General features: G+C 52.0%; 1 protein-coding gene across 5 annotated transcripts; it reads right to left on the reverse strand.

The window, feature by feature from the left end:
* Nucleotides 1-789: 789 nt before the first annotated feature.
* Nucleotides 790-20,210, reverse strand: RNPS1 (RNA binding protein with serine rich domain 1). Of its 5 annotated transcripts, NM_001134210.1 has the most exon segments (9): nt 790-1,729; nt 3,266-3,407; nt 9,979-10,132; nt 10,440-10,542; nt 10,796-10,987; nt 11,881-12,036; nt 12,279-12,466; nt 15,757-15,809; nt 20,203-20,210. In NM_001134210.1, coding segments are annotated over 7 exon segments (918 nt in total). In that variant the 5' UTR covers nt 12,350-12,466; nt 15,757-15,809; nt 20,203-20,210; the 3' UTR covers nt 790-1,629.
* Between the last annotated feature and the right edge of the window lie 1,762 nt (nt 20,211-21,972).

Consider the following 21,972-nt stretch of genomic DNA (forward strand, 5'->3'; position numbering starts at 1 on the left):
TTAAGCATTTCCAATTCTTCCTTGTGTCCCAAACCAATTTTTGAGGTGGAAAAATGGCCACTTAACGGAGGAGGAAGCAAGCCTGGCATGGTGAGACACACCTGTAACCCACGACTCAGGACCAGCTGGGCAACATAGCAACACCTTGTTGCTACAAAAAATTTTTAAAAATTAGCCCCTGCTGCTGGGCGCCGTGGCTCATGCCTGTAATCCCAACACTAGGGGGCCGAGGTGGGCAAATCAGGTCAGGAGTTTGAGACCAGCCGGGCCAATATGGTGAAACCCCGTCTCTACTAGAAATACAAAAAATTAGCTGGGCATGGTGGCAGGTGCCTATAATTCCAGCTACTCAGGAGGCTGAGGCAGGAAAATCACTTGAACCCAGGAGGCAGAGGTTGTAGTGAGCCGGTATCATGCCACTGCACTCCAACCCAGGCAACAGAGACTCTGTCTCAAAAAAAAAAATTAAAAAATTAAAAAAAATTAGCCCCTGCTACTCTGGACACTGAAGCAGGAGTGGGAGGCTGTAGTGAGCTATGATCGCACCATGGTACATACTCCAGCCTGGGTGACAGGGAGAGTCTGTCTGAAAACATACACACATTCCGAGGTGGTGATAAAACCATCTCCTTCTATTTGTCCACCATAGGAGCAACCTGGTACCCACAGCACACAAACCCTAGGTTCTCCTGGCTGAAAGCGTCGGAGGTGCCACTGTGGATGGTGAGGAACAGAAAGTTACTAGGGGCGAGGGGACCAGTGAGAAGGCAGTGAACCCAGTACTATACATGCATTCCAATCTTGGGTTTATTCAACACAATTCTTTCACTCTACACAACAAAGTACAAACACAATGTCATCTAAAATGCTACAAAGGTATAAAACTCAAAGAGAAATTTTATAGTACTGACTGTACAATAAAAGCAAAAAAGAAAAAAAATAAAAGCAATGTACATGTTGCCAAGATAACCTGAAAGACCACCATGAAGGGCAGGCACAACCATGGCTACGTGATGACCCCGTAGAGCTGGCTCTCAACTCACTCACCAAACCAATTTCAGAGTAGAGTGGTGGGGTGGGGTGTGTGCATGGGTGCACGGACAGACAGAACCATGCGCAACTACCATGGGTGAGAGGATCTTTGGGGGTGTGTGACCCTTGAAGTCAGAAGAGGCCTCGAGAGGCTGGGCCTAACAGGGTTGGCAGCTACCTGGGGCGGCTCCCTTTCCAAAAGGACACTGCCCAGCGACAGCAATGGCATGGCCTGGCCTGGCCACCATCTCAGATCATCAGGGAAGGGAAAAGTGTGCTCCCAGGTAAGCAGGGTCAAACCACCCCCAAGAGCCTCACTTGTCCCTGGTGGCTCTGCCACTGAACTGACTCTTAGAAACTGGAAACGGGTGAGCTTTCTAGCCAGAAAACCGGAGGGAATCTTGACAGGCACACAGCATCCAAACCAACAGCACTTCTGCAGCCAAAGCCTGGCTGGCAGAGGGGTGCTGACTGCTGCCTGCAAATCCTGTCAGAGTAAAGGGTTTGCTTTCCTACTGATCTTCCTTTGGCTAGAAAAGTGACAAAACTGAGTTGGGTGGGGTATAAGTTACAGGGGCGAGAACTTCAGTGGCCTGTTTATCGGGAGGAGTTGGAGCTGGAGCGACTCCTGTGGCGGCGGCGGCCCGGGGACCGTGATCTCCGGCGCACGGGGGACCTGCGCCTCGGGGAGCGGGACCTGCAGGAGGAGGAGAAACCACATCAGAGTAGCTCAGGCTGTAGGGGGAAGCTACCTTCTGGGCAATTCCCCATAGTTTTACTTTTTTGAGACGGAATATCACTCTGTCTCCAGGACAGAGTGCAGTGGCATGATCTCAGCTCACTGCAACCTCTGCCTCCCGGGTTCAAGCGATTCTCCTGCCTCAGCCTCCCAAGCAACTGGGACTACAGGCGCGCACCACCACGCCCAGCACGCGCGTGTGTGCGCGCGTGCGTGCGTGCGTATTTATTTATTTTGAGATGGGGTCTCACTCTGTTGCCCAGGCTGAGTGCAGAGGTGTGATTTTGACTCACTGCAAGCTCTGCCTCCTGGGTTCATGCCATTCTCCTGCCTCAGCCTCCCAAGTAACTGGGACTACAGGCACACACCACCATGCACAGCTAATTTTTTTTTTTTTTTTTAGTAGAGACGGGGTTTCACCATGTTAGCCAGGATGGTCTCGATCTCCTGACCTCGTGATCCGCCCACCTCGGCCTCCCAAAGTGCTGGGATTACAGGCATGAGCCACCGTGCTCGGCCTAATTTTTATATTTTTTGTATGCATGGGGTTTCACCATGTTGGCGAGGATGGTCTCGACCTCCTGATCTTGTGATCCACCCACCTTGGCCTCCTAAAGTGCTGGGATTACAGGCGATTGCTACCACACGTGACAAAATTTTACTTTTTTTTGAGACGGAGTCTCGCTCTGTTGCCCAGGCTGGAGTGCAGTGGCGTGATCTTCGCTCACTGCAAGCTCCGCCTCCCGGGTTCACGCCATTCTCCTGCCTCAGCCTCCCGAGTAGCTGGGACTACAGGCACCCACCACCACGCCCAGCTAATTTTTTTGTATTTTTAGTAGAGACAGGGTTTCACTGTGTTAGCCAGGGTGGTCTCGATCTCCTGACCTCGTGATCTGCCCGCCTCGGCCTCCCAAAGTGATTATAGGCTTGAGCCACCGTGCCCGGCAGAAGTTTTACTTTTTAATACTAGAAGTTGAGACAGGTCCCACCTGATGGGCCTGCCCTGAGCTCTTGGGAACGGGTGCTTGTGAGACCCAAGGCAGAAGCCCAGGCTTTCCTCCTCTTCCCCAAAGGCTGAAAGCACAGCTCACCACTGGCAAGGGAAGGCCGAACTGTGGCCTCTGCCGAGGGATTACCACCCCCGCCCCACAACTCTTCTGACCCTCAACTTCTCCCTCTCCTAGCTCTTCTTGTTAGCTCAGAAAAAGTGGGCCTGCACCTGGGCTCACAGGTCTAGTGGTCTCCTGGGGAGGCCACACCACGCCACTGCCCAGACTCACAAAGCTGTGTTGGTGCAACTCTAGGGCGTCCCCTGCCTGTGGCTTACTGCAGCTGTGGCCCTCCTGCTCTCTCCATGAGCTCTGAAGGGCTCCTGCTCTCTGCCAGCCCACACAGCAGTGGAAGGCAGGCAGGGCTGAATAAAGGGCCTGAAAGTCACTGCGGTCACATGAGGTCTGTGGCCTGATCAGTCCACTGAAACTACAAACTGTTTACCTTCTCCTCATCCGTGGGGGAGACCTGCGCCACATAGGCGGTGGTGGCAACATTCTCCTGGGAGGGCTGAATCTCCTGGGGGGTGGCCTAGGCCAGGGGGCCAGCACGGCGGTGGCAGTGATCTCCTGGCCATCAATTTGTCCTGTTGAAAAAGAGAGCAAGTCATAAAATATCTAACAAGCATCTACCCTAGACAATGCATGCCACAGTGAAAGAGACAGGCCTGGGGGGACAATGACAATGTAAGATAATCACAGAAACAGGGCCGGGGATGGTGGCTCACTCCTGTAATCCCAGCACTTTGGGAAGCTGAGGCGGGCGGATCACGAGGTCAGGAGATTGAGACTATCCTGGCTAACATGGTGAAACTGTCTCTACTAAAAAGACAATAAATCAGCTGGGCGAGGTGGCGGGTGCCTGCAGTCCCAGCTACTCGGGAGGCTGAGGCAGGAGAATGGTGTGAACCCGGGAGGCAGAGGCTGCAGTGAGCGGAGATCGTGCCACTGCACAGCAGCCTGGGTAACAAGAGGGAAACTCCATCTCAAAAAAAAAAAAAAAAAAACACAGAAATACCATCATGACTAATGTTTCATGAGGAAAAGAGGCATAGAAACTAACAGGAGACACCAATCTCCACATGTCGAGGCAGCCTCCCAGGTCAAGAGTCATCCAAGTCAAGAGCTAAAGAATGTGCTGGAGGCCAGATGCGGAGGCTCATGCCTGTAATCCCAGTGCTTTGGGAAGCCAGGCAGGCGGATCACAATGTCAGGAGTTCGAGACCAGCCTGGCTAACATGGTGAAACCCCATCTCTACTAAAAATACAAAAATTAGCCAGGCATGGTGGCGTGTGCCTGTAATCGCAGCTACTCGGGAGGCTGAGGCAAAACAATCTCTTGGACCCAGAAGGAGGAGGTTGCAGTGAGCTGACATCATGCCACGGCACTCTAACATGGGCAACAACTGAGACTCCGTCTCAAGACAAAAAAAAAAAAAAAAAAAAAAGAAAAGAATGTACTGGAATCTGCTAGGTGGAAGAGAAGGGCTATGCTGGGCCCTGTGCGGGGAAGGACCCAAAGCACTGGTGAGAGAAGGTAGCATCGACAGCGAGTGACAGGCAAACAGAAGGCCCCAGGGCCAGGGTGGGGCCTCCTGGCAGGACCATGCAGGTAGTATCTGCGTTTGCGCTTCCTTCTCCTCCATCCAAGGCAGGCTGGGTGTGGGGCTAAGAGAAGTAGGAGAAGTTCTCTTAGGAGGGCTCTGCAGCACTGAGAGGGGCCCGAATCAACATCAAATGATTTGGCAGGGAAACGGCAGGATTCAGGGAACAGCTGGGAAGTAAAATTGCCAGAGCTTGGTGATGGATGGGATGGGGGTGGTGAGGTATGAGCTTCCACTGACGGAGAGGTGGGGCTCCGGTGGGAAGCCACATGAAGGGAAGTTTTAGGAGATGCCAAGGACTTTGTGTTTGGAAACAAGCAGTCTCAGAGAGGTGGCTCTGCATGTGGATGGCATTGAAACACAGGCCATGTGCATGAAGCGAGGAGAGGCAGTGTGGGATGTGGGCTCCAGGGAGAGAGGAAAGGAAATAGAGGTGCAAACCCAGGAACCCCAGGGGAGCATGCACCCCGACCTCAAGAATTGTCTGGTAGCTGGGGCTACCGGGAGGCCCAGCACAGCTCCTTCTGTGCCCTAATGGGTAAAGGGCTCTTTTGTTTTCTCAACTCCTACCTTCAAGGCATATGGGGACTAACTCCGGCATGTGGCTATGTATTCAGAACATACTTAAGAGGTTTAACTTCAGTAAACTCAGCCTAAGTTAGCCCAAATTAGGGATTTCACAGCACTGACTCTACAATAATGAAGAAAAATCCATCTTCTGTGTAGCTGCCAGTAAAGGCCAACCCCTTCTCATCTCCCCTGGAGACAGCATGGACTCATTCCATTCAAAGACAGTAGGGGGAACACACAAAAAAAATCCTGCCAGAATCTTAAGAAAAGTTGGAATATCTATAATCACGCCCACCCAGGAGGTACCTGGGTTTTAGCTCAGAAAGCGCTCAGACTGTCAAATAGCAGATAATCAGCAGACTCCAAAGCAAAGGTGTGACTTACAAGGCCAACAGCTGATGTGAGGGCACAGAGCTCCTAATCCATTTCAGGACTTAAGTAACTTGAAAGAAAAGTTAGCCAAATATCAAGGAAACTTTCCTAATGTCTGAAGGGCAATTATTGAAAAAAACCAGTTAAGCTACTTATACAGTTTGTAACAGGGCCTCAGAAGACGGAAAGTTCTGGGGCACGCACACTCCACTCCCCATCAGTCCTGGCAGCCCAAACAGCACTGTGGGCCGTGTTCTCAGCACCAGCCACCTCAGTCACAGCAGCAGGGAGTGGAGCAGAGACGACTCCACATTCCTCAAAATGCTGACTTGAGGACAAAATGCCACCCAAAACTATTCACAACAGTCCATGTGCTTTTAAAACCATTCTGCCAGATAGAAATAGCTATAAACGTCATGAATGGTTATGAGATACAAGTGTTTGAGAAATAAACTGTATAAATTCAGTAAATCCACTCACTCAGCAAAATAAACTAAAAATGCTGAAATACTGGGAAACTTCTGGTTCTCAAAAATGATTAAAGGAAATATTCCCATATAAAAAGCCAAATGTATTCTATGTAAGAAACCTGAATTTGATCCTTAAGCTTTTAACAGATTGGAAACTCCCTAAAATGTTAATCTACGTGTATTTGCTAATTTTTTTTCCCCCAAGAATAGTGTTCCTTTAAACTGGAGCTACAAAAAAAAGGTGTTCCTAAAACATCTTTTCAGTAATCACACAACCACTAAGAACTGGAATCTATGCCAGGCGCGTTGGCTCACGCCTGTAATCCCAGCACTTTGGGAGGTTGAGGCGGGAGGATCACCTGAGGTCAGCAGTTTGAGACAGGCTTGGCCAACATGGTGAAACCCCATCTCTACTAAAAACACAAAAATTAGCCAGGTGTGGTGGCGGGAGCCTGTAATCCCAGCTACTTGGGGAGGCTGAGGCAGAAGAATTGCTTGAACCCAGGAGGTGGAAGTTGCAGTGAGCCAAAATCATGCCACTGCACTCCAGCGTGGGCGACAGAGCAAGACTCTATCTCAAAAAAAGGTGTGGGAGGTTGATTGTAAAGAAAATTCTGTATGTAAACATGCTGGCTGAAGTTCTGTAAATTCTGTAAATTAAGCATTAAAATTATGTTTAGGCCGGGCGCGGTGGCTCATGCCTGTAATCCCAGCTACTTTGGGAGGCCAAGGCGGGTGGATCACCTGAGGTCAGGAGTTCAAGACCAACCTGGCCAACATGGTGAAACCATGTCTCTACTAAAAATACAAAAATTAGCTGGATATAGTGGAGGGTGCCTGTAATCCCAGCTACTCGGGAGGCTAAGGCAGGAGAATTACTTGAACCCAGGAGGTGGAGGTTGCAGTGAGCCAAGATTGCACCATTATACTCCAGCCTGGGCAACAAGAGCAGAAAAAACAGTCTCAAAAAAAAAAAAAAAAAAAAAAAAAAAAAAGAAGGGATTGGGTTTTCACATTAACAGCACACTGATGTAAAGGTGGAACCTGGCTTATTTAGTACCAAAAATCATACAGGAAGCACTGCCAAATATAAAATGGGGTTTGGCTTTGTTTGGGCTGTTTTGTATAAATGTTATTGATATGTGTCCCAAAATCACGTAAAACTCCTACAATTGCACTGTATCCTAGTGTACATTATCAGTAATAATTATAATTGTTATGTTAAATTATCGTGTGCCACAGAGCTAACACATTTTCTCGTCAGTTGTGTCTTTAACTATGGCTGCCCTAAAACCTTTTTGTCATCCATAAACAATTGTTGTCTTGTTTTAATCCTTTTTAGAAGGTGGTTTTACAATCAGCTATAGAGTTCTAACAGGTGCTCTTAAATACAGGTTTCTAATAACTTTGCAGATTGTGACATAAGAATAAAGGAAAAACATTCAGGACTCTTAAAGAGCTAAAATAAGGCCAGGCGCGGTGGCTCACGCCTGTAATCCCAGCACTTTGGGAGGCTGAGGCGGGCGGATCACGAGGTCAGCAGATCCAGACCATCCTGGCTAACGGGGTGAAACTCCATCTCTACTAAAAATACAAAAAATTAGCTGGGCGTGGTGGCGGGCGCCTGTAGTCCCAGCTACTCGAGAGGCTGAGTCAGGAGAATAGCATGAACCCGGGAGGTGGAGCTTGCAGTGAGCCGAGATTGCGCCACTGCACTCTACCCCGGCGACAGAGCGAGACTCTGTCTCAAAAAAAAAAAAAAAAAAAAAAAGAGAGAGAGAGGTAAAGTGTTCATTAATATCAAGCAGGGCAGAAATTAACTGCATAAACTGAACTAATAGAACACTGAAGTAATCTTTTTAACTTTTTGCTTAAAATATTCCTAATCCTTTTATTTTTCAAAGTCAAAAAAAAGTTTTAAGCTATTAACAGCTTTCAACAATTAAGTATACTCCTAGGAACAAAACTTGGAACATATTTGTTTCTCTCTACCTAATTTCTTCAGAATTTGGAAACTATTTGTGTGCGTGCACATTCTTTTTTTTTTTTTTTTTTTTGAGACCTAGTCTCACTTTGTTGCCCAGGCTGGAGTGCAGTGGTGTAATCTTGGCTCACTGCAATCCCTGCCTCTTAGGTTCAAGCAATTCTCCTGCCTCAGCCTCCTGAGTAGCTGGGACCACAGGTGTGTGCCACCATGTCTGGCTAATTTTTGTATTTTTATTAGAGACGGGGTTTCACCATGTTGGCCACGCTGGTCTCAAACTCCTGACCTCAGGTGATCCATCTTGCCCAGTCTATTTGTACGTATTCTTAATTTATCGCAATATAGTTATTTGCATAAGTGCAATAAAAATCTGTTTTCTTTTGTAACATAACACAAATAAAAAACTGGCCTATTTTGTGTACACAGTCCCTGTACAGGGTTTCTAATCTGTGGGAAGTAAAACATGTCACTTTCTAACAGACAAAAACCTCAAGTTATCTTGGAACCTCAAGAGGAGAGGATTTCACCCAACTCATAGGTATTTAACTGTACATATCCATGGCTGGGCTTGGGTTTAAAAAGGTATTATCTCAGATAAAAGGCCTATAGAAAAAATTATGATTCTTGCTCCACTGTATACAAATAATTAAGCCAAGTATAATAAAGCAAACCAGTCCTACTTGTCTTTTAGTAAATACCAGTCCTATTTGTCTTTTAATAAAAATGGGAAGCTAAAAAACAAAATTGTTGGCCGGGCATGGTGGCTCATGCCTATAATCTCAGCACTTTGGGAGGCCAAGGCGGGTGGATCACAAGGTCAAGAGATCCAGACCATCCTGGCTAACACGGTGAAACCCCGTGTCTACTAAAAATACAAAAAATTAGCCGGGCGTGGTGGTGGGCACCTGTAGTCCCAGCTACTCGGGAGGCTGGGGCAGGAGAATGGCGTGAACCTGGTAGGCAGAGCTTGCAGTGGGCCGAGATGGTGCTACTGCACTCCAGCCTGGGCGACAGAGAGAGACTCCGTCTCAAAAAAAAAAAAAAAAAATTGTTTCAAAAACTATACTACACCCAAACACTGTTTTCAATTTTTTCCTTTTTCGTTTCCTTTTCCTAATTGGAAATCACTGAAATCTAAGCTGTGCTTTCCTCAAGCCCTGTAAATTGAAGACTAAACTTTGGAAGAAAACAGCAGCAACCTATTTATATGTGTTGCTGTTGCATACTATTACGTTTCAGCAGGTGCTGCCTCTAAGCCCCCAAAACAGAAAGTGCTACCGGGAACAAATCGACCTCTTCCATTCCAGTGCTGTGTTCGGTGCCCCATGACGACAACCCTCTCTCAGCAGGAAGCAGCCAGAAAGATTACAATGCTCCATCTCCCTACGATTCTCGTGATTAATAAATAAATATACATGCATGATAAAAAGCATGAGCAAATTGACAGTGGGGATACTGGCAGGCCAGGTCTCACTAACGCAGGCCTCTGTAACAACTGTTTTAGTACTGTCTGAGTAGTTAAATATTAAAACCCAAGGCCCTTATACAAAGGCTGGGATATAAGAAAAGCCCATTAAGAGTTTAGCTTAGGCCTTTCCTGGGCCTTAAAACATAACAAAATAACGAAGAATACGTCAGGACCCATTTAGGATTAAGCCAGTTTTATTGGGAAGAAAACTCCCCAAACCTCTGTGATTTAGCAGAAGGCACAGTAAGGGTAATTACCCCAGCACTTACAGCCATTTAAATTAAGTAAATTTACTGAGGCTCCAGAGGAAGGTCTTTAAGACTCAATCCTTAGTTAATAGATTAAAAGTCAATAACTTATGTCTTTAGATAAATGTACACATATGTAGAGACATATAGCTTAAAAAGTATATAAGCTCTGAAAAACTTTGTAATTTTAAGTTGGTCTGGCAATAATTTCCAGGCCTTTTCCCTGCAACTGGTTGCAGAAATAAAAACTCCACCTACTCAGTTAATGTGCATCTTGTTATTGGGCCATGAGAAATAGCAGCCCAAACCTCGCCTGGGCAACAAGTGTGAAACTCCATCTCAAACAAACAAAAAGAAGTGCAGCCCAGTTGGAAATCAGTTTGAAAGCCCCTAGCGGCAGCGGGTCTCTGAGAGGTCAGGGGTGTGTGGCAGGGTCACCCACCTCCATCCATGTGCTTCAGCGCCTTCTCAGCTTCATCTGGATTCTCAAACTCTACGTATGCATAGCCTTTGGACAGATGGGGATGCATCCTTTCCACGGGCATGTCAATCATTTTAATTTTCCCATAGGTGGAAAATATCTCCATGATGTGATCCTAGAGGGAAAGAAGGGTCACTCGAATGCCAGCTACCAGTCAGTCATGTCAGACGCAAAGAATTCACCACATCATGACTAAAACCTCGGCAGGGTAAAACATTCCATCTGATGAGTACCAGTGTTGTTCTGGGATAAATCACCTAGACACATGTATTAATGGTTCACCAAGAGGAACTAATCAATGCTCTACTCAAACCATGTGCCACCACCCTAGTCCTCCAAAAGGCTACATTCTAAGTTCACCTGCAGGCACAGGCCTGCTTGTCCACACCCCACTGCCTGCAGGAGAGAGCCATGATCCTCACCTTTGTCACATTCCTGGTGAGTCTCCCAATGTGCACTTTGGTGGGCTTAGGAGATGGGCTCCGCCTTTTCCTCTCCTTTTCATCTCTTTTAGGTGGTTTGGATCTGATTGAGAAAACAAAACACCAGAAACAATTTCTGTCAAGTCAAAATGTACTAGACGCCTTTCGAGTAAGCTCTTATCTGCTTGTGTGACAATTTTCATAAGGAAGACTTTCCTGCTAGTTCACGTACATCATTCCTGTCTCAGAAATCCTATTAACACAGAAAGACTCCTTTTGGGTCCCTTTTATAACCTCAGTGGTAAATCTGTAGCCCCGAGCTTGTAAACTTTAGCTCCCATGCACAGGGCACTCACTTGGAGCGGGAACGCCTCCTGTTGTCGTGTCTGCGCCGAGAAGGACTTGGAGAGCCAGAAGAGCTGCTAGAGCTGGAGCTGCGGGAGGTGCTGGAGCTTCCTGAGCGGCTGGACGCTGAGGAAGAGCTGGAGCCACTGCTTGAGCCAGTGCTGGTGCTGGAGCCTGAGCTGGAAGTCGAGCTGGACCGAGACCTGAGGGCAAGATGAGGGGTTACAACCACCACACACCAAGTCTCACAGTACAGACGCCTCCTCCAATTCTGTTGCGCTCCCCCCAGGAGAAAGCTGCTGTTCGGGTGCCTCTAGGCCTCACTGCTTTCCCCAGTGGGGAAAACATCACCCCCCAATCCCCCAGCAAGTCAGAGCCCTAGGTGTTACATTGTGTGTGGGACAGGACAGAGGTGACGGGCTGCCTTCTACCCATACAGAAGCCTTTCCTGCTGGGAGGCAAAGGACTCTGGCAAAAGTCAGAACTGCCAACTCAGGCTGGGAAGGCAGCTGCTGGCTGATGCTGACCCAGGCTAGGTTGATTTTTTCTTTTGAGACAGGGTCTGCCACCCAAGCTGGAGTGCAGTGGCATGATCTCCGCACACTGCAGCTTCAACCCCCTGGAATCAAGCCATCCTCCTGACTCAGCCTCCCGAGTAGCTGGGAATACAGGCGTGTACCACCACACCCGGCTAGTTTTGTTTATTTTCCTCAAACTCCTGGGCTCAAGCCATCCTCTTGCCTCAGCCCTCCCAAGTAGCTGGGACTACAGATGCATGCCACCATGCTCAGCTAATTTTACAAATTACTCTTTTTTTTTTTTTTTTTTTTTGTAGAGACGAGCTCTTGTTTTGTTGCCCATGCTGGTCTTGAACTCCAGGCCTCAAGCAATCCTCCTGCCTCGGCCTCCCAAAGTGCTGGGATTACAGGCATGAGCCACCACTGCACCTGGCCAGTCTGCCATAAATTAGGGTCTCTACTAACAATCAGAGGATGTGTATTCTTTGTAAATAATCAAGAAAACCGAGCCATCTGTGGGGAGTGGGGGTGTGGCTGTGGCACAGGTCCTCTCCAGGCTCCAGGCCAGCCCGCCCCACCTGGTACTGCTGCTACCACTGGAAGCGCTGCGCCTCTTTCGGGTTTTGTCCCTGCCGCGATCCTTCTCACTCGACTCCTTGGTGGCCCCTTTATCTTTTGAGCGATCCTTGGACTTCTCATCTGAGCGGTCTTTGCGTTTGGTAGGTGAAGGAGCCCTGGATGGTGAGGAAGAGTGTGAGACTGCGTGCTCCTCTGACCAAACCCAAACAGCACAACCCAAAACAGGGGATCAGCATCAGCAGGGCCACAGAGACCCGAGGTGACCACAGAGCAATGTGGTCTGTGGCTCCAGAACACTCACTGTAGAATGCAGAACATTCTCAGCTTTCCCCTTTCTGCGGGTACCTAGCAGTAAGCACCCCCAAGTAGCACTAGAAAAATCTTGCGGAAGGATTACCTAGTGCTGGACTTTTTATTATTTTCTTTGACTCCTAGCAAGCTCTTCTTTTTCACTCCTGATAAATCCATTCTCCCCTTCTGAGGTGTTCAAAGCAGCAATGGCGGCCTCACTTATCTGAACTCTCACTTCTAACTTGGTTCTGAGAAACGATCCCTAATCGATTGCAATTTACGCCAAAGAGCAGCCTAATAACAAGATAAAAGGGTTTAAAGAGTGAACGGATTGGCAAGGCAATAAGTCTACTTTGCAGTCAAAAGCTGAGCACACAAAAAGGCAGCAAGGGAGCACGGTAAACAATGAGTGTCCACACAGTCAGGAACACATAGGGACAGTCCCCATGTGCTCATGGAGGCGTCTCTGCCCCACACAGGAGGCACAGGCACAACTGTCGCCCCAGCTTATCTTTTTCCTTAAAAAAATGGAGATGATGGAGACCATCACTGTTGTTTTACAGGCTGAACAATTCGGTTTTCACCCACAAGTTTGATGAGCTCCTGCGGTCCTTTCAAAATGCCACAGTACCACATTCACATGCAGAACAGAGAAAAACCTAACTCAAGGGTGGTCTCCAGATAGGATTAGATCTCCTGTTTTATTGCAATTTCCCCTTAGGATACACTGGATGTGACTGGAAGCAAAAATCATTTCAAAAGTGACTGGTACCAGCATCAAAACACTTAATACCCAAAAGCAAGCAGATGAAATGTACCATATGAACATCTAAAAAGCAGTAGAAGAATCATTTTAAAAAGCAGTTATTGCACTGTACTTTAATAATATGCATATTGAGTGCAGGGGAAGACGCATGCAAGTCTGCAATTTACTTTTAAAGAAAAAATAAGATTGATGGGTGGCTAGATACACCATACAGCAAATGTAGCAGAAACGTAACTTATAGACTCTTAACCTCTGATTTTTTTTTTTTTTTTTGAGATGGAGTCTTGTTCTGTCACCCAGGCTGGAGTGCAGTGGCGCGATCTTGGCTCACTGCAACCTCCGCCTCCTGGGTTCAAGCGTTTCTTCTGCGTCAGCCTCCTGAGTAGCTGAGACTACAGGTGCATGCCACCACGCCTACCTAATTTTTGTATTTTCAGTAGAGACAGGGTTTCACCATATTGACCAGGCTGGTCTCCAACTTCTGACCTCGTGATCCGCCAACCTCGGCCTCCCAAAGTGCTGGGATTACAGGCATGAGCCACTAGACCTGGCCGTTAAGTGGTCTTTATGTGAGTATTAACTGCATAATTCGACCTTCCTGTGTTTTTTAACATTTTTCAAAAATAAGATGGAGAAAAAAAGTAGGCATTGAAATTGCGTGAGAAACTGCCTGCCATGTAAGAGTTTAGCCAAATGCCTGGACTGCAGAATGTGCTCAAATAACGGTAACAAATTACTCAAAAACAAATTACTAATTAGTTATGGGCCCTATTTTCCAGGGACCTCTGCCTTCAGTATTTCCAGTAAGGCTCTGCACAAGCTGCAGGAGTTGTTAAGTGAAGCTCTCAGGAATTGAGTCTCAGCTACTTCTGTCTCACCTTCTCCAAGAGCCAGTTGGTAAGGACACAGCACACCAATGTGGTCCTGGTTTCCCTGTGCAGTGCATGCCAGGGGTGCTTCAAAATGCTGGTGAAAACATGTTCTGACCCAAGAAAGAAAAGCACCTGGCTTTGAACAGTCAAATGAGAGCCAAGGAGGGCCGAACACCACCTTTGCTGCTCTTGTCCAGGGGTAAAATGTTTTGCTTTAGAACAGTAAGGTTCTGCAGACACCCAGCAGATAGTGCCTCGGCACTGTTGGTGTCCTCGGACAATCAGTGAGTATCATTCGGAGTATAATTTAGAGTCTGGAGCCAGAGGGCCTGGGTTTGACTTGAGGTTTTACTGTGTAATTTTAGACAAGTTATTATCCTTTCTCGTTTCTCATCATCAATATGGTGACAATTACAGTTCCAACCTTATAGTTACCCAGGGCATTAATTAAAGACTCGATAAATGTTAGGAACAAGAGTTGTATCTCCACATTCGGAGGCTCCTTCCCCCACAGACACTTGTCTCCAAAGTTACACGTAATTTCTGAACTCTCAGCAGGGTTCCTGCACCCACCCGCCTTAGGATCACCCGCAGCAGCACTGTCCAGTAGAAACAGTGTGAGGAGCCACAAGCATCACCTGAAATTCCTTAGTAGCCACGTCACAAAAATGGGTGAAATTAATTTTTAACATTTGACACATCCAAAATATTATCTTTGTAACATATAATCAACATAAAAATCTAATAAAGGTTTACTTTTTTCATAGTCTTCTAAAACTGGTATGTGTTTTAACATTTCAGTTTTGATTAGCTGTATTTCACATGCTTAGTAGCCACATGTGGCCAATGGCTACTTTGCTGGACAGCACAGACCTAGAGTGGAGGTCACACCCGCAGATTCCAGCCCCACCACCCCAGAACTAAAGATCTGCCCGAATGTACTTTGTGAAATCAACCACCACCAGTTATTCTTAAGCACTCCAAACACTAAGAACCACTCAGTAAGCGGACGCCTTGCTGGGTGCGGTCGAGTGCTAGAAAGCAAAAGTTGAGGTTCTCTGTTCACCCAAGTTCAGGTACCGGCTCAGGACCTCGGTTACCTCCCCCATCCTCCGGAAAGGTGCGCGTCCAACAGCCAGAGAGAGGAGAGAACAATTAGTTAAATCTCGACGAGAGGGCGTTTCGGCACAAATCTTCAGAGCACCTTCCCCATTTAAAAGTACATTTCAGGCACAGTTCATGCGGAATCAAGACAAAAAGCCTACTCCACGTTTTTCCTCCAACAACCTTAACCTTCCCGTATCCCCCCCTCTGGGGTAACCCATCAAACTGAGCTCGGCCACCGTGCTCGGTCCATAGTGGGCCGTATCCCCACGGCCTAGCGCCGATAATTGCACACAGGACTCCGGGAAACGTTCGCGGAGTACACGTTTGAATTAATGACTCCAAAGTGGGGATCGGCCGACCTTCCACCGCATCCCACAAAGAAACTCCGCGCCCGCCGACACCGGCCCGACACGCCGACCTCGCCGCTCTCCGTCCGCGTTCACTCACAACTCCCCCGTCCAGGCGCCGGGCCGCGAGCGCTTCCAGGGCAGGGCCTGGCGTTGGGGGCTTGGGTCTCCGGCCCGGCGGGAGGGCCCCAAGGGCGGAGGCCGCGCTCCCCACTGGTCTGAGTCCCGCGGGCCTGGCTGGGCCACCGCCGAGCGGACGAAGCAAAGGCGCCCTTCCGTCCGCAGCGGCCCCGACCACTTCCGGGCCACGGCCTCGACACCTCCCACTCCGCCCGCCCCGGGCCACACTCTTTCTTCTCGGAGCCCGCACCGCGCTGCCAGGCCACCGCCGCACTGCGGGGCTGAGGAGTGGACCGGCTTCACGATGCGTCCTGCCGGGCCTGACGGGCAGCCCCCGAAACACGGATGCGGTCGGATTCCGCCCCAACTTACATCTTCCCGCCGCCACCACCTCCTGCTTTCCTCAGCCGCCGAGGCCGGCGCCGCTCTGACGTCAGAGTCAAGGAGCGGGAAGTCGCCGCTGCCCGGCGCGCAGCGATGACGTAAACGCCTGGCCCAATGGGCGCCAGCGGGGAAGCATTAAAGAGTCAAGGCAGTTTGTGGGAGTCGCGTTGGGACGTTCGAGGTGTCTTCTAGCATGTAAAGTCCCTGGGACTGACCGGGCTGGTTGCACGCTTGCTGGAGCGGGCACATGGGTAGTCTGCTCAGCCTGGGAGGGCCGCGCGATGACCGAGGCTCGTCCTTCGGCGCGGAGGGTGTTAACGCGCCCTGCCCTGCCCCTTTCCTTGCGGGGGCGCACTGGGCCCGCCCGGGCGGACTCCGGCCCCTGACGCCGGCGGTGGAGGCGGGGCTCTGGGCCGGGCTATGCTGAGGGCGGCGGGGTGGTCGCAGAGGAGGGGTTCGCAGGCTCTGCGGCCTTGCGTGGCGGGGCGTGGGGGCCCGCAGGGCGGAAGTAGCTCGGAGAGACGGGCTGGGGCAGGGCGTGCGTTCGTGCGGTGAAAATCCACTGGTGGCGTTTGGGGTGCTCCCGTGGACGCGGCCTCCGGGCAGGCGGACCTCCACCGGGTGGGCGCGGCAGGCGGGCTGTGCGGGCAGGAAGAGCAACGAGCTTGAGAGTGGGAGATGGGGTGCAACGGCGGGCCTCTCCGGGGAGGTGACACTGCCGCTGAGACCCGAATAGAAGGGCGCGACCGGCGGGGGAACAGCAGGCGCCGAGGTTCGCTGGAAGCAGGGAAGGGAGGCCCGGGTACCGCCTCGCAGGCCCGCGCGAGCTTTGCGGCAGCGGCACGGAGCGTGTGAACGGCGCAGCGCCGAGGCTTCATCCATCGGCCGGTGCAGGGTCCGGGCAGGGAGCACTGTCGACCAGGGTCCGACCCTGGGAGAGTCCAAAGGTGGCGCCTCTGGCAGGGACACAGGAGGGGGGTGACGCTGTAGGGGTCCAAGCAGGAGGCTCCGCGTCAACGCCCCACACTGACAGGGCGGATTTTTTTTTTTTTTTTTTTTTGACAGAGTCTCGCACTGTTGCCCAGGCTGGAGTGCAGCGGCGCGATCTGGGCTCACTGCAACCTACGCCTCCCGGGTTCAGGCGATTCTCCTGCCTCAGCCTTTCGAGTAGCTGGGATTACAGGCTCACACTACTACACCCTGCTAATTTTTTTGTATTTTTATGGTAGAGACGGGGTTTCACTATGTTGGCCAGACTGGTCGCGAACTCCTGACCTCGTGATCCTCTCCTAGGTTCGCCTTGGCCTCCCAAAGTGCTCGCTCCAGGCGTCCCAAAGTGCTGGGATTACAGGCGTGAGCCACCGCCCCCGGCCGAGGGCGGGTTTTGTTCTCTGCTGTGCCTGTCAGGCAGTCGTTGCCCTGTGGTTATTTGTGGAGGGATTGACGGTGCGCTGAGCTTCAGACTTTGTCTGAACAGCTTCGTGGCAGCAAGGAAGGGAGAAGGGAACAGATTCAAGCCGATCTTTGGGAGGAGAGAACCAGCATGACTTGGAGACTTTAGATGTCAAAGGACAGGGTGCAACGTGGTGACCCGGAGTGGGTGGGTGGGTGAATGGATGGATAGATAGTGGGGATGTGGTCTGCAATCACTGCCCTCTTCCCTGTGTGGGAAGCCAGCTCTTGGTGACTTCCTGCCCAGACCCACTCCCTCTGGCCCTGTCTGAGGGCGTCAGGTGTGCCCTTGACCCTTCACCCTGGGCTAAGGGATGTCCAAGGAGTTAGGGACAAAGGCAGCTAGGAGGAGGAGCTACCTCCCGAGTCTGCTGCAGTAAGTCACCAGTGTGTTCCTGTGGGTGGAGGCTGGCAGGCCCATCAGTCTGGTTTGGGTACCCCCGTTGGATTTGAGTTTGATGACATGTAAAGTGAGTTAGATTGTCTGCATTACTGTCACACCTGCTGTGCCCAGGCATGGAAGGTTAAGTGGAACAGAGGGGCCGCCCCCCTGCTGAAGAGGCCCGAGAGTCGGCGCTAGGGGAGGGGGCAGCCTCGGTGGTCCAGGCAGGCACAGGCGGAATTCTCTGAGGTGGCATTGGAGTCCAGTGGTCAGAGGTGCTAAAGGGCCTCAAACCTAGAGACCGTGCCCAGGGCCCCACTGACACTTGGTGGGCAGGGGCAGCCTGGTGACCCCACATGATGTGGGTGGGCATGACGCAGCACCAGGTCGGCCGACAGCCCTCCCCCTGCTGGTTTTTAATGCTCTGCAGTAATGTCATTTGGCCTGCAAATAAGCTTTCACACATTTTATATTAAATCTACGAGTATGATTTATTCAGGCACTTACGAATTTAATCAAATTTGTTTCTAAATATTATGATTTTTGTTATCAAATGTGCCATCAGCTGTCGAGCTTTGAGAATTGAGCATCCTGGCTTTTGCCATTTTGAGGATCAGCAGAAGCATGTCTGGAAGAAATGTGAGAAAATAAAACTCAGGAGCCTACCCGCACCCTGCCCTTCCAGGAGCTCAGCCCCAGAGCCAGGCTGCTAAGGCCATGGAGGCTGAGGGCAGTGGAGCTGGGGTTTCTGGAGCCTCAGGGGCCCTGGTTTGCTGGAGGGGCAGGCAGGGCTTTGTGGAGGGCATTAGGCAGTGGCCAGAGCCCTGCAGTGCTGGGCATGGGCTTCTCGTGGGCTCTGGCCACGGCCCTGAGCTCCTCCCCTTGCCTTCCCAGAGCTGACGGTCACCTGCTGACAGTTTGGTGCGGCTCTGTCTTTGAGAGCATGTCCTCATGAAGGCAGGATGTCCTCCCTGCCTCCATCCTCTGTGGCCCGGTGGCTCCTGCAGTGCCCTCAGAGGCTGGTGGCCTGGGACACAGGGTTGGGGATGGGCTTGGTGGTGCTGCAGGTCACAGTGCGTCACGAAGGAGCTTTGGGGGTGTTGCATTCTCTGGTAAAGCACAGCAAGGGAGCCCTTTTACCCACTACTAAAACCTGGCTCTGCTCTGAGGCCATGCGCAGCCCAGTCGGGTGGACGAGGGGGTAACGACTCGACCCCAGGGAGGCATCAGAGGAGGAGCTGCTGAGAGGCGGGTCACCACAGCCTGGCGCCTGTCTGGCGAGGGTGGGGCTGGGGGAGGTGCTGGCCAGGTCCATTGGGGTGGCCAGGCTGGGTCTGAAAGGGCCTTGCGCTGGTGTGGGGTGAGCTTAGTCTGTTGGGAGAGTATGCAGTTCATTGAGGCCTCCCTGGCTCCAGGTTTGCATGTCTGAGGAGTGGGTATCATCAGGGCCTGGGGCCTCTCCAGTGGGCACATCTGGACCCTCCCAGGGTTGGGAGCCTATGCTCATCACAAGCTCAAAGCACTCCATTTCTGCTACCATGAAGTCAAGGATGGTGACTGTGAGCCGCTTGGGACCTGAGCTGCCTGGGACTGTGACTGAGGCACCTGGGATGCCTCTCAGGGCCTTGGGGCTGGGCCCATGGCTAGATGAGCCTTGGTGATTCTGTGGTATTGCCTGGGCCAGGCGGACCCAGGGGCAGCTGCGGCTGGTCCATGTGGAGCTCCTTCAAGCCGAACATCCGACACCAGTGTCTGTGGGGTGTGGGCCCGGCCCCAGGAGCGGGGCCTGGGCAGCCCCGTGTGTTGAGGAAGGAAGGCAGGGCCCCCGCTCCCCGGGCCTGACCCCACTGCTTCAGCCCCCTCCTGCCTGCCTACAGCCTGGCTTCGAGGGCCCATCAGGTGAGGAGGGGACCCCGCCTGCCCCACCCCATCCTACCTCCTGGAGGAAGCCTTGCCCCTTACAGGCAGCCTCCAGCCCTCCCACCCTGATCCCCCTGTGTGGGATGGCCAGAGCATGCCCAGCATGCTGGGGTTTGGGGGAGGCATCTGGAGGGAGGGACATCTCAGTTCAGGGAGGGGTGAGCAGCCTAAGTGACTGCAGTGCTGGGCCATCTCCCGCATGGTGGAGCTCCCGTCGAGCCACCTGTCTGCAGGGGGCTCTGGCCATTAGTGCAGCCAGGCAGAGTCTGGACAGCACAGGCAGCACCAGCCTCCATGCAGACCAGTCTGTGTGGGAGTGGGGGTCTCAGAGGGCCCAGCCAGCCTATGCCATGAGCATGGTGCTGGCCCAGAGGGGAGCTGAACAGCAGCTGGGTTGGTGCGTTACCTGGTGGGACAGCAGACAGCAGCTGCCCTGGCTGGGGTTCAAGCCCCAGGCTGGCCTGGTGGAATCCCCTCTCCGTCACCTCCAGGTTCTGCTCTTGCAGAACCTGGTGTTCTGCAACCCTCTGCTGAACCCAGCTGCTGTTCAGCTCTCCTCTGGGCCAGCACCATGCTGATGGCATAGGCTGGCTGGGCCCTCTGAGACCCCCACTCCCACACAGACTGGTCTGCATGGAGGCTGGTGCTGCCTGTGCTGTCCAGACTCTGCCTGGCTGCACTAATGGCCAGAGCCCCCTGCAGACAGGTGGCTCGACGGGAGCTCCACCATGGTGTCAGGCCTGGGGTCTTGAGACAGACCTGCAGTCTCCACCACAGCCACAGTGGGTGGGGTCTGGGTCCTCACGGAGGTGATCCTCCACCCCCACCCCTACCTTGTGCGTGGCAGTGGTGTCTCCTGGAGCTGGTGAGACCCCACCTCACTCAGGAAACCCCCCGGACACCCCCAGGCAGAAGTGGCCATACTCCAAGGCCTGCATCCCTGTGCCCCACAGTGCGCCCTGGCCGGTTGGTCGTAGGAACTCAGAAAAGCAAAGCAAACAGGATGGTTCCCTGCTGGACACATTAGGTTCCCTGCTGGACACATTTCTATTGCAGATCTTTAGTCCAGGATTCCGGGGTAGCCAAGGTCACCTGAGTCCTGGGGACTCTGGGCCTGGTCTCTGAAAGCAGCCAGCAAGACAGAGATGGGAAACCCAGCAAGATGGAGTGAGCCAAGGGCACAGGTGGGTCCAGGTGCAGCAGGGAGCTGCCTGGGGGTGACACATGCTTGACGGAGGCCACTGCACACACCCTACCCCCGCCTGAACTTGAGCACTTCCTTTTTTTTTTTTTTTTTTCAGACAGAGTCTCGCTCTGTCGCCCAGACTGGAGTGCAGTGGTGTGATCTCGGCTCACTGCAAGCTCCGCCTCCCAGGTTCACACCATTCTCCTGCCTCAGCCTCCTGAGTAGCTGGGACTACAGGTGCCCGCCACCATGTCCGGCTAATTTTTTTTGTATTTTTAGTAGAGACGGGGTTTCACCGTGTTAGCCAGGATGGTCTCGATCTTTTGACTTCATGATCCGCCTGCCTCGGCCTCCCAAAGTGCTGGGATTACAGGCGTGAGCCACCATGCCCGGCCAAGCACTTCCTTGAACACAGAGGTGACCATGAGGAGGGAGGTGTGAACCAGGATGACGGGGCAGCAGATGGAGCCTGCCTCCCTGAGACCTCAGGTGACCGAGCCCTGGACTGCCTCCTCCTGCCTACATGGCTGAGAAATAAACTTCTTTTTCAAACCACTGTGACCTGGGGTTTTCTGATACCCTCAGCAAGCCTGTTCCTGTGGCCTGGTGTGGGTCCCCTGACCTGTGGCCTGGGCTGCCTGTATCCAGCCTGCCCCTCTGCTCCGCTGTAAACCTGTGATGGCAGTGGAGGGGCTTGGCCTTGGCCTGCCCCACTGCGAGGTCTTCCCCTCTCCGAGTTCTGGGTGTGGTTTCAGTTGAGCCATGCTGTTGGACTGGGCCGGCCTGGAGGACAGAAGGCGCAGGCTCTTCCACATACCTGGCTCGTGGCCCATGGGCCGTCTGCTCACGGGAGCCCTGCACCAGGCCACGCAGAGCAGTGAAGTCAAAACCTCGTTTCCCAGGTCTAAGGTGAACTGGGACCAGGGCAGGAGTCGGCTGTCAGATGCCACAGTTGTTTGGGGACAGTGTCCGTAGAGAATGTGTGGCCCCCCTCCGTGGTCTAGGGTGGAGCGTGGATGGGCTGGTCACTCCTATCCCTGGCCCATGGCTCTTTTCCCCTGCCCTCCCATGGGCTGGGAACTGCCACAGCTCAGACAAAAATCAGCCAGGGCGAGGTCCTGAGGCTTCAGTCCCAGGCTCCTTAGGGCGCCCCTGGTGACCCAGCTCCAGCACTGAGTTTCCAGAGGCCTTGAGGATGTCCCTGGGATGCCAGATGGGCCCTTCCTGCTGCTCCTGGGGTCATCCAAGCTCCAGGCTTGGGTGC

The sequence above is a fragment of the Pongo abelii genome, chromosome 18 (genome assembly GCF_028885655.2).
Source record: "Pongo abelii isolate AG06213 chromosome 18, NHGRI_mPonAbe1-v2.0_pri, whole genome shotgun sequence".
NCBI lineage: Eukaryota > Metazoa > Chordata > Mammalia > Primates > Hominidae > Pongo > Pongo abelii.

Excerpts from the sequence above, each read along its gene's own strand:
- RNPS1 (XM_054533206.2), bottom strand. The coding sequence starts at position 12,349 with ATGGATTTATCAGGAGTGAAAAAGAAGAGCTTGCTAGGAGTCAAAGAA. Across the intron at positions 10,543-10,795 it reads AGGAGGCGTTCCCGCTCCAA|ATCCAAACCACCTAAAAGAG; the intron begins GTGAGTGCCCTG and ends TTTCTCAATCAG. Across the intron at positions 10,133-10,439 it reads TCACCAGGAATGTGACAAAG|GATCACATCATGGAGATATT; the intron begins GTGAGGATCATG and ends CTTTCCCTCTAG.